At 35.9% G+C, this 19,616-nt stretch overlaps 1 protein-coding gene across 5 annotated transcripts in view; it reads left to right on the top strand.

Annotated features, from left to right (window-relative positions):
• The window catches only part of RELCH (RAB11 binding and LisH domain, coiled-coil and HEAT repeat containing), a 121,151-nt gene that overhangs the window by 24,470 nt on the left and 77,065 nt on the right, over window positions 1-19,616 (top strand). For all 5 annotated transcript variants that reach the window (XM_060029172.1, XM_060029173.1, XM_060029170.1 and 2 more), the window contains exons 3-9: window positions 1,443-1,514; window positions 1,625-1,680; window positions 1,785-1,898; window positions 15,228-15,431; window positions 15,537-15,628; window positions 16,238-16,528; window positions 19,199-19,274. In XM_060029172.1, the coding sequence (XP_059885155.1) occupies window positions 1,443-1,514; window positions 1,625-1,680; window positions 1,785-1,898; window positions 15,228-15,431; window positions 15,537-15,628; window positions 16,238-16,528; window positions 19,199-19,274 (905 nt within the window). The remainder of the gene's footprint in view (window positions 1-1,442; window positions 1,515-1,624; window positions 1,681-1,784; window positions 1,899-15,227; window positions 15,432-15,536; window positions 15,629-16,237; window positions 16,529-19,198; window positions 19,275-19,616) is intronic.

Genomic DNA, 19,616 nt, shown 5'->3' on the forward strand with positions numbered 1-19,616 from the left:
TGCTGACTAACAAAAAAGAAATAGTCACATACATGTCATCTGATTTTTAGTTGTGCTTCCGTGTTGCTGCAGGGAAATTCTGTGCATCAAAATAATTGGCTTTAATGTACCAGATGTGATTCAGTTACATCTTAAGTTTTTAATGAAAATATGCAAACTGAGTGAATTCTATTTTTTCCATATATTTTTATAGCCTTGTTGTCTCTGATAGCATTTCATTTGCCATCTTCTTTATTCTGTTTATTAGTCAATGAGGAAAAAATGCATCTTTAAAGTGTTAAATTTGCTAATTTTTATGCAGAACTATTTAAATTATAATTTTTTTAAATATCCAATTGTGACAAAGATCACTTAATTTTCTCAGAGCTTTACTTCACACAAATGGCTTTTTTTCCCCACATCTAAGCTTGCTTTTTCTTCAGAGCAGTATTTATATATTTTAAAGAAAATTCCCAGCAAAGACACATATAGTTAAATCTTGCTCATGATGAAACATTTTAAAGAGCTCATTAAAATGTCTCCTCAGTATTCATGTTTATCTTATAATCAGACTCTGTGGTAATAGGAGAAATCTTTAAGTTTCATTAGTACCTCTTACTATGAACAAATATCTATTTGAAGAGTTGTCAGAAACATTGAAATTCTACTTAAATTTACTCAGTATCCTTAGATTACCACACTTGTAGAATTGTACTCAATCATTTGCTTTAGAATGATCTTAATTGTAAATTAAAAGACAAACTATTTCTATCCTTTGGCTTTAAATGAAACCTAAAATAACCCCCTCAGAACTTTTCTTTAGATATGTGTTTAACATATCTGTGCTTGTTTATAGAAGACATACTTGTTTGTAGAAAAATTGATAGGCGTCCCACATTTGTTAAATATTTAAACCCTGTTCTTTCAACATCTTAATGAAGGACTATATTCACTAATGTTTCTGTATGTTGATTTATAACATTATTCTAGATAATGCATTTTAAAATACGTTTTTTTTAATCCTAAGATTTTCTTTAAGTGTATTTGCTAGGACTTCATCTAATTTTTGTCTTTTCCCCTAAAATTATGTCACCTGAAAACATTCCATTACATTTCTTACCTAGACTGAGTGAAACACAACCACCTAAATTACTAAGATTTTTATTTACCTAAAGGAGAGTATGCCATAGATTTTACTTTTAAATAGAGCTATTCCTTGTCAGACAGCTGGAACATTTGATCAGTAGTCCCCTGTATTCTAAAACTATGGAAAACATTCACCAGTTTGCTTGCAAATCAACTCTGCTGCATGCGTTCACAAGTTTCATAAAGATTGCATGCTTTCTGTTTTCAATACAAATTGTATTTTTTTTTCATACCCATCCTTGCTTTTTATTTTTTTATTTTTGTTTCCCTTTTCTTGGTTGGATGCCTGTGTGTGTTTATTCCAAATCCCTGTCCAGTCCTGGAGTTTGAACTACGGAAAGCCAAGGAGACCATTCAGGCCCTCCGAGCCAACCTGACAAAGGCTGCAGGTGGTGTACATAAACTTTTTTGAGACTTTTTCTACTTTGACAATGTAGAAGTAGCTGAGATATTTTCTAATGTAAAATAGTAAAATATTATTCATATTTTCTTCCACCAGAACACGAAGTTCCTTTACAGGAACGAAAAAATTACAAATCAAGTCCTGAAATTCAGGTGGGTGAATGACAGATCTAAAAGTATCTTCCATATGAAATGGTAGCACAAGTATTGAAGGAAGAAGACTTACAGTATTGTATCTGTCTTTTATTTATCTCTAGGAGCCAATCAAACCTCTTGAAAAGAGAGCTCTAAACTTCTTAGTCAATGAATTTTTATTGAAGAATAACTACAAGCTGACATCAATAACCTTTTCAGATGAAAATGATGATCAGGTACAATTTCTTTTCGGTTTTCTTTTTTTTTAATAAGTGACGATTTGCTTCCTTTTTAATTTATAATATACTTATTTTCTCTTTTATCTAGTTTCTTTAGTTTTTCAAAAAGTTATACATATTGTAAAATTCCATAAGGCTTCCCAGTCTAGTATTCTGTTGGCTTATAGATTTCCTCTTTCTACATAAAGACTTCTCATTCTTTCCAGGGAGCTTTTTACAACTCCCCTTATAACTATGTAATCTACTCATATTTCCATGTATTTATAAAATGTGCTTTTTTTAAACTTTAAAACATTTACTTAGTAGTACAGATTAATGTGTACTTATAAATTCAGTTTAAGTAAAACCTCTTCAGTAACACTATAATAATTAAGATGATAGATAACAGCATTTAAGAGAGAATATTTTGAATAAGAGAATATAAGTTGTGTCTCTGAATAGGAGCCAATCTTAGAACCTCATTATTTTACTGATAAAATCTTATAGGAAAAGAAATGATGCTTTGTTTAGTGTTATCTCGTAACTCTGGAATATTTTGACTTCTTAGTGCGAATAGGTCAGTTTGAATCTTGTACCTTAGTAAAGTAAATACCAAGGAGTGTATTGTATAGAAATCAGGAGGCTATCATTTTAAATCAGATATATCCCATTGGTCCATAAACTATCCTATGGATCATTTAGCAAAAATAAAAGTAGCAAAAATAGTTCTCTAAGGAAGATAGCAGTACAGTTACTCCCTCAGTTATTGTAATGTATTTGGCAAAAACTAAATTTAATAAAATATATAGTTATTCTTTATTAAATGGTAGTTTTACTCAACTATATAAAAGACATTAAACTAATATTTACCTAATATAAATAATGTTATAATATACTGTGATTATATTTCAGGTTAATCATGTTTTATCACAAACTTAGGTTAATGATCAACTAAACAATGAATAAGAAATATGTTGAATATATGAGAAACATTGAGAGGCCAAAAAGAAGGCAGAAAAAGAAGAAAAAGGGAACAAAGAATAGATGGCACACACAGAAAACAATAGCAAGATGGCAGATTTAAAACCCAGCCATATCAATACTCACTTTAAATATAAATGATCTATCCTTCCAATTAAAAGGCAGAAATTACTGGAGATTTCAAGCTGGCTCTCTCAATAATTGATAGAATAAGGTAATAGAGAATCATTTAGGATATAGAACACTTGTGCTATGCTGTCAACTAACTTTACATAAGTAGAATTTATAAAACTTCATCTTTCAATAGCTGAATACATGTTTTCAAATACGTATGGGTCACTTATCAAAATAGATCATATTATATCTATTAAATAGATGTAGGTGATAAAGCAAGTCAGTATTTAAGAGGATTTTAAATATTTCCAAATAACACATAAGTTAAAGAAGAAATCAAAAGGGAAATTATGAAGTATTTTGAGCTGAATGAAGATGAAAACAAAACCATCAAAATCTGCAGGATGTAGCTAAAGCTACAGGAAAGTTTATGACACCAAAATGTTTATAATATGAAAGAAGGAAGATTTCAAATTGATGAAAATCAGCTTCTACTTTAAGAAACTAGAAAAAGAAAACTAAACAAAGCCCAAAGTAAGCAGAAGAAAGGAAATATTAAAAATGAGAGTGTAAATCAATGATATAGGCAACAGAAAACAATAGAGAAAAGCTAATAAAATAAAAAACTGAGTTTTTGAGGTTAATGAAATTGGAAAACCTCTAGCCTGACTCATTAGGAAAAAGAGAGAAGAAGCAAATTATCAAAATCTGGAATGAGCAAGGTTATATCACTATAAATTTTACTTATTATATATTTTTTAAATATATACCACTGGATTTCTTTTCTTTTTTAAAGTATTTATTTACTTATTTGTCTGCGCTGGGTCTTTAGTTGCAGCAGGCGGAACCTTCATTGTCGTGTGCAGGCTCTTAGTTGCGGCATGCGGGATCTAGTTCCCTAACCAGGGAACAAACCCAGGACCCCTGCATTGGGAGCGCAGAGACTTAACCACTGGACCACCAGGGAAGTCCCTAAATTTTACTCATATTAAAAGGATAAAATGGGAATGTTATGAGCAACTTTTCTTGAAAGAAGATAATTGCCAAAGCTCATTCAAGAAGAAATAGATTTGAGGAACTTTGTATTTATTAAAGAAATTGAATTTGTACTTAAAAACCTTCCGACAAAGAAAACTCTAGGTCTAGATAACTTCACTTGTAAAATCTACCAGGCATTTAAGGAAGAAGTAATACCGCTTCTCCACAAACTCTTCTAGAAACTGAAGAGAAGGGAATACTTCCAAACTCATTCTATGAGACCAGAATAATTCTGATATCAAAGTCAGATAAAAAACATTGCAAACAAAGAAAATACAGGGTCATTTTCCTTGTGAATTGGATGCAGAAATTCTATATAATTCTATATTTTACTATATCAAATCCAATAATATGTAAAAATGCTAATACATCATGACCAAATGGTTTATCCAAGGAATGCAAGGTTGATTTAATCCAAAAATCAGTCACTGTAATTCACCATTTTAAGAAACTTTTTAAAAGAGAAAAAAATCATATCTCAGAAGAAAGCATTTGACATAACATGCATTTCCCATAAAAACTTTAAAGAAATTAGGAATTATGAAGAATTTCCTCAATCTCATAAAAGATATTTACAGAAAAACTATCACTAACATCATGCTTAATGATAAAAGATAAGGAATAAAACAAGGATATCTGTTCTCACTACTTCTACTGAACATCATACTGAAGATTCTAGCCAACACAAGGCAAGAAAAAGAAATAAAAGGCACACATTTTGGAAAAGAAGAAATAAAACTCTAAATTCACTGGTAACATGATTGTATATGTAGAAAATCCTGTGGACGACATAAAAAAAAATACTATAGGGACTTCCTGGCGGTCCAGTGGTTAAGACTCCACGCTTCCACTGCAGGGGGTGTGGGTTCAATCCCTGCTCGGGGAACTAAGATGCTGCATGCCATGTGGCAGGGCCAAAAAAAAAAGATACTATAGCTAATACATGATGTTAGCAAAGTTGTAAGATACAAGATCAGTAAACAAAAGTGAATCATATTTCTGTATACTAGCAACAAATAAACATTGAACTTTTAAAGATACCATTTACAAAAGTATCAAAAAATAGGAAATACTTAGGGATAAATCTGATAAAGGATTATACACTAAAAACTATTATACGTGCTGAGAGAAAGTAAAGAAGACATAAATGAAGAGATACATTGTGCTCATAAATCAGAAGATTCAATATTGTCAGAGTGTCAGTTTCAGCAAATTGATTTGTATTTTCAGTGCAATCCCAATCAAAATCTCACCAGCGTTTTTTGTAGAGTTAGTTTATTCTAAAATTCATATGGAAATAACATAGTATAGCCAAAACAACTTTAATAAAGAAGAACAAAATTGGGGGACTTCAGCTACCTGACTTCAAGATATTGTAGTTTAGACAGTATCTTATTGGCATAAAGGTAGACAAATAGATCAATAGAACATAATAGAGAGTCAAGAGATTAATTTATGCATAGATGATCTTTTGATGTCTGACAGAATGCAAAGTAAATTTCATTCAGAAAGGACAGTCTTTTTTATAATTGGTACTGGAACATTTTGACATCTGTAGACCTCCAAAAATGAATTTCAAACCATACCTTACACCATCTACAAAAATTAATTCAAATGGATCATAGCTTTAACTTCTAAAACCATAAGGCTCCTAGAAGAAAACATGGAAAAAATTCATTGCAACCTTGGAAGGTGGGCCAAGATTTCTTATATATGACACCAAAAGTATGGTGTTCTTCAGCAAAATTGTTCTCATCAAAATCAATAACTTCTCTTTGAGAGCCACTCTAAGCAAATGAAAAGGTAAGCCATAGATTGGGTGAAATATTTGCAAGTAACATATATGATAAAGGACTTTATCCAGAATATTTAAAGAACTCTCTAAACTGAATAATAAGAAAACAGCCCAATTTTTAAAAGCATGGACAAAAAAATTTAAACAGATACTTCAACAGAGAACATATATGGATAGCAAATAAGCACATGAAAAAGGTGCTCAGCATCTTTAGTCATTAGGGAAATGCAAATTAAGTCACAGTGAGAATACTATAACACTTAATAGAATGTCTGAGACTGTACCAAGTCTTGGCAAAGATGTGGAGTAACTAGAAATCTCATCTTTGCTAGTGAGAATGCAAACTGGTACAGTCACTTTGGAACACTTTTTGGCAGTTTCTTTAAAAAGTTAAAACCTTCACCAACTATATGACCTGGTCATTCCATTCATGGATATTAAAATCCAAGAGAAATGAAAGCATATGTTCATACAAAGACTCCTTCACAATGTTCACAGCAGCTTTATTTATGGTAGCTAAAATCAGGGTAACAACCCAAATATACAAGAGCAGGCGGTTGAATAAAACATTTTAATATATCCTTATAGTAGAATACTACACAGCAACAAAAAGGAATGAACTGCTGACAGATACAACAACACAGATCAGTCTGAAAATCCTTAATCATTAATTTGGGTGAAAAAAAACAGACAAATATAGTACTTGCTGTATGAATTTATAAAAAATTCTAAGAAATGTAAACTATTATACAGTGACAGAAAACAGGTCAGTATTTTCCTAGGAACAGGGCACCTGTGAGGAATAAGAGGGAAGGATTACAAAGGGGCCAAGAAAACTTTTGGGAGTGAACAAGTTCATCTTGTTGATTGTGGTGATCTATTCAGGGGTACACACAGATGTCAAAACTTATCAAATTGTACATTTTAAATTAGCTCGTGGATTTAAATCATGCAGTTTATTGTGTATTAATTATATACCTCAGTAAAGCTGTTTTTTATAAAAGGCAGTGGAAATGCTCATCAATAACCTGTTCTTTAACCATTAGACAACATTTAGTGCTAATTTCAAATGACCTAAAAGCAGAGCTATATAGAGCCCTCACTCTTCTCATGTTTAGTCTCTAGACAAAGTGTAAAACTTTTTGCCCTGTTTTATTTTTGATCATATACCCCGATTTTACCCTCTTAGTGGCACTTGTCATTACCTGCAATTATCTCTTGTCTCCCTGACTAGACTATAAGTTTCTTGAGGCTAAAAGAATCTCTTGTTCATCTCTGTATCTGCAAATATAGTAAAACTCCGTAAATATTTATTGATAGGTTTCTCATATTTTTATCTGCATGCAATCATTGTCTTACTGTTCTTTGCTTCCCTCCTACCAGTTCTTTCTTTTATGATTTTTTACTTTCTATCCTTTCTTTCTGTTGTGCTATGTGAAATTTTTTTTTTTTGGTAAATAAGCGTTCTGTGTATTTTCAACTTCTCTCAGAATATCCTTTTTGCTTTAAATAACACTTGTCTCTTAACTGAGGACGCTGTTACCCCTATTTTCCAAGTACGAGATGGTGGTGCCTCTCACACTCTAGAACCAGGATGTTTTCTCCCAGGATGTTTTCTCCCAGGATGTTTTCTCAATTGGAACATACACTTTGACATTACAATAAAATTATGATTATGTTGAATTTTCAAGATATTAGCAATAAGGGGACTTCCCCAGTGGTCTAGTGGTAAAGAATCCTCCTTCCAGTGCAGGGGACGTGGGTTTGATCCCTGCTCAGGGAACTAAGATCCCACATGCCGCGGGGCAACTAAGCCCACGTACCACAACTACTGAGCCCGCATGCCACAAACTACAGAGCCCATGCACTCTGGAGACCGCACGCCACAACTAGAGAGAGAAAAAAACTGCACACCACAACTAGAGAGAAGCCCAAGCACCAAAACGAAGAGCCCGTGTACCACAATGGAAGATCCCACATGCCGCACTAAGGCCTGACGCAGCCAAAAAAAAAAAGAAGGATATTAGCAATAAGGAAAAGATAAATTTCAGGGGAGGAGCTTCAAGATGGCGGAAGAGTAAGACACAGAGGCCACCTTCCTCCCCACAAATACATCAGAAATATATCTACATGTGGAACAACCCCTACAGAACACCTACTGAATGCTGGCACAAGACCTCAGACTTCCCAAAAGGCAAGAAACTCCCCACGTACCAGGGTAGGGCAAAAGAAAAAAGAGACAAAAGAATAGGGAAGGCACCTGCACCAGTGGGAGGGAGCTGTGAAGGAGGAAAGGTTTCCACACACTAGGAAGGCCCTTCACAGGCAGAGACTGTGGGTGGCAGAGGGGGGGAAGCTTCAGGAGCCACGGAGGAGAGCACAGCAACTGGGGTGCGGAGGGCAAAGCAGAAAGATTCCCGCACAGAGGATCAGTGCCGACCGGCACTCACCAGCCCGAGAGGCTTGTCTGCTCACCCGCCGGGGCGGGCGGGGCTGGGAGCTGAGGCTCGGGCTTCGGTCGGAGCGCAGGGAGAGGACTGGGGTTGGCTGCGTGAACACAGCCTGAGGGGGATTGTGCGACACAGCTAGCCAGGAGGGAGTCCGGGAAAAAGTCTGGACCTGCCGAAGAGGCAAGAGACATTTTCTTGCCTCTTGTTTCCTGGTGCACGAGGAGAGGGGATTAAGAGCACCACTTAAAGGAGCTCCAGAGACGGGCGTGAGACGCGGCTATCAGCGCAGACCCCAGAGACAGGCATGAGACGCTAAGGCTGCTGCTGCCGCCACCAAGAAGCCTGTGTGCAACCACGCGTCACTATCCACACCTCCCCTCCCGGGAGCCTGTGCAGCCCGCCACTGCCAGGGTCCCGTGATCCAGGGACAACTTCCCGGGAGAACGCATGGCGCGCCTCAGACTGCTGCAATGTCACATCGTCCGCTGTCACTGCAGGCTCACCCCACATTCGTACCCCTCCCTCCCCCCGGCCTGAGTGAGCCAGAGCCCCCGAATCAGCTGCTCCTTTAACGCCATCCTGTCTGAGCAAAGAACAGACGCCCTCAGGCAACCTACACACAGAGGCGGGTCCAAATCCAAATCTGAACCCCGGGAGCTGTGCGAAAAAAGAAGAGAAAGGAAAATTTCTCCCAGCAGCCTCAGGAGCAGCAGATTAAATCTCCACAATCAACTTGATGTACCTGCATCTGTGGAATGCCTGAATAGACAATGAATCATCCCAAATTAAGGAGGTGGACTTTGGGGGCAATGATACATTTTTTTTTCCCTTTTTCTCTTTTTGTGAATGTGTATGTGGATGCTTCTGTGTGATTTTGTCTGTATAGCTTTGCTTTTACCATTTGTCCTAGGGTTCTGTTTGTCCGTTTTTTTGTTGTTTTTTTATTACATTTCAAAAATTTTTCCTTAATAATTATTTTTTATTATAATTATTTTATTTCACTTTACTTTATTTTATTTTATCTTCTTTCTTTCTTTCTTTTTTTTCTCCCGTTTATTCTGAGCTGTGTGGATGACAGGCTCTTGGTGCTCCAGCCAGGCGTCAGGGCTGTGCGTCGGAGGTGGGACAGCCAAAGTCAGGACACTGGTCTACAAGAGACCTCCCAGCTCAGAGATCTCACAGAGATCTCCATCTTAATGCCAAGACCCAGCTTCACTCAACGACCAGCAAGCTACAGTGCTGTACACCCTGTGCCAAACAACTAGCAACACAGGAACACAAACCCATCCATTAGCAGAGACACTGCCTAAAATTATAATAAGGCCACAGACACCCCAAAACACACCACCAGACGTGGACCTGCCCACCAGAAAGACAAGATCCAGGCTGACCCACCAGAACACAGGCACTAGTCCCCTCCACCAGGAAGCCTACACAACCCACTGAACCAACCTTAGCCACGGGGGACAGGCACCAGAAACAACGGGAACTACGAACCTGCAGCCTGTGAAAAGGAGACCCCAAACACAGTAAGTGAAGCCAAATGAGAAGACAGAGAAACAAACAGCAGATGAAGGAGCAAGGCAAAACCCACCAGACATAACAAATGAAGAGGAAATAGGCAGTCTACCTGAAAAAGAATTCAGAATAATGATAGTAAAGATGATCCAAAGTCTCGGAAATAGAATGGAGAAAATACAAGAAACGTTTAACAAGGACCTAGAAGAACTAAAGAGCAAACAAACAGTGATGAACAACACAATAAATGAAATTAAAAGTTCTCTAGAAGGGATCAATAGCAAAATAAATGAAGCAGAAGAACAGATAAGTGACCCTGGAAGATGAAATAGTGGAAATAAGTACTGCAGAGCAGAATAAAGAAAAAAGAATGAAAAGAATTGAGGACAGTGTCAGAGACCTCTGGGACAACATTAAACACACCAACATTCAAATTTTAGGGGTCCCAGGAGAAGAAGAGAGAAAGAAAGGGACTGAGAAAATATTTGAAGAGATTATGGTTGAAAACTTCCCTAATATGGGAAAGGAAATAGTCAAGTCCAGGAAGCACAGAGAGTCCCATACAGGATAACCCAAGGAGAACCATGCCAAGACACATATTAATCAAACTATCAGGGCTTCTCTGGTGGCGCAGTGGTTGAGAGTCCGCCTGCCGATGCAGGGGACACGGGTTCGTGCCCCGGTCTGGGAGGATCCCTCATGCCGCGGAGGGGCTGGGCCCATGAGCCATGGCCACTGAGCCTGTGTGTCTGGAGCCTGTGCTCTGCAACGGGAGAGGTCACAGCAGTGAGAGGCCCGCAAGCCGCAAAAAAAAAAAAAAAAAAAAAAAAAAAAAAAAAATTAAAATTAAATACAAAGGTAAAATAGTAAAAGCAGCAAGGCAAAAACAACAAATAACACACAAGGGAATCCCCATAAGGTTAACTGCTGATCTTTAAGCAGAAACTCTGCAAGCCAGAAGGGAGTGGCAGGACATATTTAAAGTGATGAAGGAGAAAAACCTACAACCAACATTACTCTACCCAGCAAGGATCTCATTCAGATTTGACGGAGAAATTAAAAGCTTTACAGACAAGCATACGCTAAGAGAATTCAGCACCACCAAACCAGATTTACAACAAATACTAAAGGAACTTCTCTAGGCAGGAAACACAAGAAAAGGAAAAGACCTACAATAACAAACCCAAAACAATTACGAAAATGGTAATAGGAACATACATACCAATGATTACCTTAAATATGAATGGTTTAAATGCTCCAGCCAAAAGACATGGACTGGCTGAATGCATAAAAAACAAGATCCATATATATGCTGTCTACAAGAGACCCACTTCAGACCTAGGGACACATACAGACTGAAAGTGAGGGGATGGAAAAAGATATTCCATGCTAATGGAAATCAAAAGAAAGCTGGAGAAGCAATTCTCATACCAGACAAAATAAACTTTAAAACAAAGACTATTACAAGAGACAAAGAAGGACAGTACATAATGATCAAGGGATCAATCCAAGAAGAAGATATAACAACTGTAAATATTTATGCACCCAGCACAGGAGCAGCGCAATTCATAAGGCAAATACTAACAGCCATAAAAGGGCAAATCGACTGTAACACAATCATAGTAGGGGACTTTAACACCCCACTTCCACCAATGGACAGATCATCCAAAATGAAAATAAATAAGGAAACACAAGCTTTAAATGATACATTAAACAAGATGGACTTAATTGATATTTATAGAACTTTCCATCCAAAAGCAACAGAATACACATTCTTTTTATGTGCTCATGGAACGTTCTCCAGGATAGATCATATCTTGGGTCACAAATCAAGCCTTGGTAAATGTAAGGAAATTGAAATCGTATCAAGTATCTTTTCTGACCACAATGCTATGAGACTAGGTATCAATTACAGGAAAAAATCTGTAAAAATACAAACACATGGAGGCTAAACAATACACTACTTAATAGCTAAGAGATCACTGAAGAAATTAAGGAGGAAATCAAAAAATACCTAGAAACAAATGACAGTGAAAACACAGCAACCCAAAACCTTTGGGATGCAGCAAAAGCAGTTTTAAGAGGGAAGTTTATACCAATACAATTGTACCTCAAGAAACAAGAAACAACTCAAGTAAACAACCTTACCTTACACCTAAAGCAATTAGAGAAAGAAGAACAAAAAACCCACAAAGTTAGCAGAAGGAAAGAAATCATAAAGATCAGATCAGAAATAAATGAAAAAGAAATGAAGGAAACCATAGCAAAGATCAATAAAACTAAAAGCTGGTTCTTTGAGAAGATAAACAAAATTCATAAGCCATTAGCCAGACTCATCAAGAAAAAAAGGGAGAAGGCTCAAATCAATAGAATTAGAAATGAAAAAGGAGAAGGAACAACTGACTGCAGAAACACAAAGAATCATGAGAGATTACTACAAGCAACTATATGTCAATCAAATGAACAGCCTGGAAGAAAAGAACAAATTCTTAGAAATGCACAATGTGCTGAGACTGAACCAGGAGAAATAGAAAATATGAACAGACCAATCAGAAGCACTGAAATTGAAACTGTGATTAAAAATCTTCCAACAAACAAAAGCCCGGAACCAGATGGCTTCACAGGCGAATCTATCAAACATTTAGAGAAGAGCTAACACCTATCCTTCTCAAACTGTTCCAAAATAGAGCAGAGGGAGGTACACTCCCAAACTCATTCTACGAGGTCACCATCACCGTGATACCAAAACCACACAAAGGTGTCTCAAAGAAAGAAAACTACAGGCCAATATCACTGATGAACATAGATGCAAAAATTCTCAACAAAATACTAGCAAACAGAATCCAGCAGCACATTAAAAGGATCATACACCATGATCAAGTGGGGTTCATCCCAGATATGCAAGGATTCTTCAGTATACGCAAATTAATCAGTGTGATATGCCATATTAACAAATTGAAGGAGAAAAACCATATGATCATCTCAATAGATGCAGAAAAAGCTTTCGACAAAATTCAACACCATGTATGATAAAAACCCTCCAGAAAGTAGGCATAGAGAGAACTTACTTCAACATAATAAAGGCCATATATGACAAATACACAGCCAACATCATCCTCAATGGTGAAAAATTGAAACCCTTTCCATTAAGATCAGGAACAAGACAAGGTTGCTCACTCTCACCACTCTTATTCAACATAGTTTTGGAACTTTTAGCCACAGCAATCAGAGAAGAAAAAGAAATAAATGGAATCCAAATTGGAAAAGAAGAAGTAAAGCTGTCACTGTTTGCAGATGACATGATACTATACATAGAGAATCCTAAAGATGCTACCAGAAAACTACTAGAGCTAATCAATGAATTTGGTAAAGTAGCAGGATACAAAATTAATGCCCAGAAATCTCTTGCATTCCTATACACTAATGATGAAAAATGTGAAAGTGAAATTAAGAAAACACTCCCATTTTACCATTGCAACAAAAAGAATAAAATATCTAGGAATAAACCTACCTAAGGAGACAGAAGATCTGTATGCAGAAAATTATAAGACACTGATGAAAGAAATGAAAGGTGATACACCCAGATGGAGAGATATACCATCTTCTTGGATTGGAAGAATCAATATTGTGAAAATGACTATACTACCCAAAGCAATCTACAAATTCAATGGAATCCCTATCAAATTACCAATGGCATTTTTTACGGAACTAGAACAAAAAATCTTAAAATTTGTTTGGAGACACAAAAGACCCCGAATAGCCAAAGCGGTCTTTAGGGAAGAATACGGAGTGGGAGGAATCAGGCTCTCTGACTTCACACTGTACTACAAAGCTACAGTAATCAAGACAATATGGTACTGCCACAAAAACAGAAATATAGATCAATGGAACAGGATAGAAAGCCCAGAGATAAACTCACATATCTATGGTCAACTAATCTATGACAAAGGAGGCAAGGGTATACAATGGAGAAAAGATAGTCTCTTCAATTAGTGCTGCTGGGAAACCTGGACAGCTACATGTAAAAGAATGAAATTAGAACATTCCCTAACACCATACACAAAAATAAATTCAAAATGGATTAGAGACCTTAACGTAAGACCGGACACTACAAAACTCTTAGAGGAAAACATAGGAAGAACAGTCTTTGACATAAATCACAGTAAGATCTTTTTTGATCCACCTCCTAGAGTAATGGAAATAAAAACAAAAATAAACAAATGGGACCTAATGAAACTTCAAAGCTTTTGCACAGCAAAGGAAACTACAAACAAGACGAAAAGACAACTCTTAGAATGGGAGAAAATATTTGCAAATGAATCAATGGACAAAGGATTAATTTCCAAATAATATAAACAGCTCATGGAGCTCAATATTAAAAAAACAACCCAATCCAAAAATGTGCAGAAGACCTAAATAGACATTTCTCCAAAGGAGATATACAGATTGCCAACAAAAACATGAAAGAATGCTCAACATTATTAATCATTAGAGAAATGCAAATCAAAACTACAATGAGATATCATCTCACACCAGTCAGAATGGCCATCATCAAAATATCTACAAACAATAAATGCTGGAGAGGGTGTGGAGAAAAGGGCACCCTCTTGCACTGTTGGTGGGAATGTAAATTGCTACAGCCACTATGGAGAACCGTATGGAGGTTCCTTAAGAAACTAAAAATAGAACTACCATATAACCCAGCAATCCCACTACTGGGCATATACCCTGAGAAAACCATAATTCAAAAAGAGTCATGTACCACAGTGTTCATTGCAGCTCTATTTACAATAGCCAGGGGAGGCAACCTAAGTGTCCATCAACAGATGAATTGATAAAGAAAATGTGGCACATATATACAGTGGAATATTATTCAGCCATAAGAAGAAACAAAATTGAGTTAGTTGTAGTGAGGTGGATGGACCTAGAGTCTGTCATACAGAGTGAGGTAAGTCAGAAAGAGAAAAACAAATACCGTATGCTAACACATATATATGGAATCTAAAAAAAAAAAAAAAAAAATTGTCATGAAGAATCCGGGGACAAGGCAGGAATAAAGACGCAGACCTACTAGAGCATGGACTTGAGGATCCGCGGAGGGGGTCGGGTAAGCTGGGACAAAGAGAGTGGCATGGACATATATACACTACCAAATGTAAAATAGATTGCTTGTGGGAAGCAGCTGCATAGCACAGGGAGATCAGCTCGGTGCTTTGTGACCACCTAGAGGGGTGGGGTAGGGAGGGTGGGAGGGAGGGAGACACAAGAGGGAAGAGATATGGGGACATATGTATAGGTATAACTGATTCATTTTGTTATAAAGCAGAAACTGACACACCATTTTAAAGCAATTATACTCCAATAAAGTTGTTAAAAAAAAGATAAATTTCAAAAATGCAAGATAAAACTGCCACATAGATTTTTTTATATTATTATTTTTTTATCTTTTAGGATTTTGAACTATGGGATGATGTAGGATTAAACATTCCAAAACCTCCAGACTTATTGCAACTCTACCGAGATTTTGGAAATCATCAAGTGACTGGGAAAGATCTTGTGGATGTGGCCAGTGGTGTAGAAGAAGATGAATTAGAGGCCCTGACACCAATTTTAGGCAACCTTCCTCCAACCCTTGAAACTCCTGCTGCTGTAGAGGTGAGAGGTATTAACTAAGTAATCCAGTCCACAACAAGTGTTTAAACTGTGTAAAAGCATACTGTGAGATATTGAATTTCTGTTTTTCTCCCATTTTGATTTTAGAACTCCTTGCTAGTAAAGAAATTAGAAGATAAAATTAGTTTATTAAATAGTGAGAAATGGTCTTTGATGGAACAAATCAGAAGACTTGAAAGGTTAGTACTTACTCATTATTTCCAAAAAATCTCTTAAAGTTTTTAAAGAAATTGACAGATTATATAAATATATAAAATAACATTTCAGTTGTAAAACATAATTTTTCATATCCTAATACTTCTGGAAAAAAGTCTTATAGTTGCTTATATACTTAAAGTGTCCTTTTTACCCAAAAAAGTTGTCCCGGTAATAATCATGTAATTGCATATGTCTTGGAACCAAGAAATAAGATATTTTTTATTTTCTCCAAGTTGTATCAGTAGTAATAAAATAGCTTTTCACATTAGTGTTGTACATATTTCCCATTCATTATTTCATTTAATTCTTAATTCTGTAGAATTTTCCCCATTTTGCAAATGAAGAATGTTAAGTGCTAATCCAAAGCATAGTTTATAAAACCATTTTTATGCTTTGTAAGTGTTTGTAGCTGCACTTCTAGGTATATGAAGCATCAGTGTATATGGTGCAGAAGAGATTAATCAGTTGCCAAACCACTTTCTATTAATATGTTACACTTTTAAACCATTAAACCCATTATGAGGTTTATGCTATTGCCAAAGTTTTAAAAAATACAGTTATTCTCTGATAATTTCTCTTCCTTTCTACAGTGAAATGGACTTCCTCAAAAATGAACACTTTGCCAGCCCTGTAGTTTGTGACTCTGTTCAGCCTTCTTTGGATCAGTCTCCCCACAAGGACTCTGAAGACAGTGGACAAAATTCAGTTATAAATAGTTCAGACATGGGAGAAAACAAGGATATCCATCTTTCAAAATCAGATGAAATTGATTCCACTATTCCTAAAGAGAATTTCCCACGTTCTTTCCCCAGGAGAGGAAGAGAAGGAATGCCATCTTCTCCATCAAATAAAAGCACAGTCCATTTTGATAAACCCAATAGGTTAGTATGCATCCTGTGTTTTGAAATGCATCTTTCAGCTATTTAGAACATTGTCAAAATAGAAGAGTTTCAGTTCTTATTTTGCAGATCAGATGTATGAATTTTTATGTTTGGCATGAACTTAACACATAGCAAAGTCCATGTCACAAAAAATAAATAAATAAAATCACAAGTAACTACTAAGTTAAATTGTATTAACAAGGAATAGACCATAAAGGAGATAGGTCCTATCTTAGCCGAGTACTTAAACCCATAAGTAATATGTATGTTTTATGTGCTGTATTTTACCCAGTGCTTTTTACCTTTTCTGTATTCTACAGTCATTATCAGACTCAGGAGAAGGTTTTGGTACTGAATAGTTGCCTGTACTAAAGAGGGGATTAGCTATTAATCTTAGGCCTTTTTCCTGTGTCTGCTTCCATTACTAATATTGTATCATTAATATTCTCTTAATTCATTTAGTTTTTATTGGATTGCAGTGATTGAACTCAGATGACAAAAGCATGGTCCCTTGCCCGTCATGATTATGTTTTCTAGTAGAGGAGACAAAATGTGTTTAAAATTATTTTACATTTTAATGTGGAAAATGTTAAGAAAGGAACATTTACTGAGTTCTTTTTTATATGTCAGGCACAGTTCTACACGCTTTACGTATACTAACTTAGTTAATCCTCACAAATTACCCTATGGTGCGTTCTGAGCCACAAAGCCATGCTTCCTCCTCCTCCTATTAAGTGGAGGAATATTATACCAAGTGTTGGGATGTAATAGGAAAGCATGACTAATTTGTTTTAGACTTAAAGGTACTCATTATTAGTGAGAAGTATTTGATTTTTTTTTTTTCCCAAGCAAATCTTTCCACTCATGTGCCACAACTTTCTGTGTACCTGCTTAAGTGTGTGTGTGTGTATGTGTGTATTTTTAGGTATTATGGGGGTTGAAATAGACACAGCCCAATCCTCAAAGTGCATTTAATTAAATATGGTTAAGATACAGTTATAAAAATGATATTCAATAACAGTGGCATTCGTAATAGTTCTTACTGTTTAGGAGTACTTCCATATATCTCCTTTGATACACCAAAGCCACTCTCTGGAGAAAGATGACTGTTAAATTTCTTCAACTAATTTTTTTAGCTCTTAACTATATGTCAGGCAGTCTTAACGAGGAGTATAATGGTAACCAAACATATGGTCATCCCTTCAGTTACAAACCTTACAGTATGAGAGAGGCCGACAGATAATTATTATAAGTACGAAGAGTAGTAATATAAGAGAAGTTCACCTTGCTTTGGGAACACACAATCAGGGCACCTAACCTAGGCATCAGAGCAGGAAAGATTTCAGGGAAGAAGTATTATCTAACTTTAGACCTGATGACCAAGTAGTAGTTAACAAGACAAAGAAATAAGACGAAGTCTTCCCACTAAGAGAGAACAGCATGTACAGGGAGAACACTGTGCACTTTGCGAGCTAAGAAGAATTTATTAAGGTTGAAGCAAAGAATGCAAGTGAGAAGAATGACGGATGAAGTTGGAGAATTAAGCAAAGACTAAGTCATATAAGTCATGTTAACTCATTTTAGAGAGTTGGGACGTGATGGCATCTAAGTTTTAGAAAGAGTCCTCTAGGGTAGAGGTAATTGGAGGGTAGCAAGACTGGAAGAAAGGAGACTAGTAGGATATCTATTGGAAGAATCCAAGTAAGAAATGATTGAATTTCCTGTATTAGAAAGAAGTGGATAGATTTACAAGATAGTTAGAAAGTAAAAGATTGATTGGATTAGGAGATTAAAAGAAAGGGAAGGATAAAGGCTTTCTGGCATAGGCAATTGGATGCATTTTAGCTCTCTCCACTGAAAGAATATGGGAGGGGAAACATAACAAGCAAATAGGCTTGAGCTTTGACACAGTAACTCCACAATGAGATGTTACTGGGGGCCACTTTGTGGTGTATACTAAATAACCTCTATTATGTAATTTTGGTGTTAGCCCTTTTCTTTGTAGATAGAGCACATAAAGTACAACTCATAGTTACAATATTATGAATACTATTATGTAGAGACCAGTGTTGTTTTAAAAATATAAATGTTTTAACCTTTTTTATTAAACATAAATAGGCTAATATTTTCAATTACAAAAATACTTCCTTTGAGATATATCATGAATGTTGAACAAGCCTCTCCTTCATTTATCTTTAATTTTTAATTCTTTTACGTGGGTTTCTAACATTAAGGATTATCATTATCATTATATAGATCTGTAAAACTTCTCAGCAACATACCAGGTCAACCTTTGTCTCCACTGTTTACCTTTCTGGGATCATAGAGAATTAGGGAAGAAAAAAAAATCCTCATTTCAGGTTTTACAAACACTTTCTGTGGTCATTGACCTGCCATACCACTTCAGGTTTAATCCACTAACATTTATAAGTCATTCATTCCCATAACATCAAGCTCTTTTAAGATCAGCATCTATTGCTGATTTCTTTTCCCCAGTATAATTTTCCACTGAAGTGACCTTTAAGTCTTTTGTGGCTGAGATATTCAGTTAACATTTGTGGGTTAGGGTTCATGCAAGGATGGGAATTATAACCTGCAACTTACTTTCTCCTTAAATGCCAGTGGTAACTATTTGGTATTGTCCCATTTTCATTCAATATTTTCTTCTAGGAAGTTGTCTCCTGCTTTCCATCAAGCACTACTCTCTTTCTGTCGAATGTCAGCAGATAGTCGTTTAGGATCAGAGGTAAATTATACCAGATTCTTTCAAACTTTCTTAAAACATTCAGTTTTTCTTTTTAGCATCTTACCCAAAAATAATTGTGATGAGACTCTATTTCAAGTACAAATCTAGTATTTAAAATAATGCTCTAAGAAATAGTTCCTAAAATTTTAACTTTTAAGGAAAGTAGTTGATTATTTTTGTCTTTAGGTTAAAGCTTTGTTTAGTATTAAAGTGGCCTTTTACAGTCTAGTTTTAATTTGTTATGTCTACCGACATATGGTTATATGCCTCTCTGTGGTATAATTCAGAAAACCAAATCAAGTGTACATATTGTTTATAATTTCAGTTATTTTTAGATTACTC

The sequence above is a fragment of the Delphinus delphis genome, chromosome 13 (assembly GCF_949987515.2).
Source record: "Delphinus delphis chromosome 13, mDelDel1.2, whole genome shotgun sequence".
NCBI classification, from domain to species: Eukaryota; Metazoa; Chordata; class Mammalia; order Artiodactyla; family Delphinidae; genus Delphinus; species Delphinus delphis.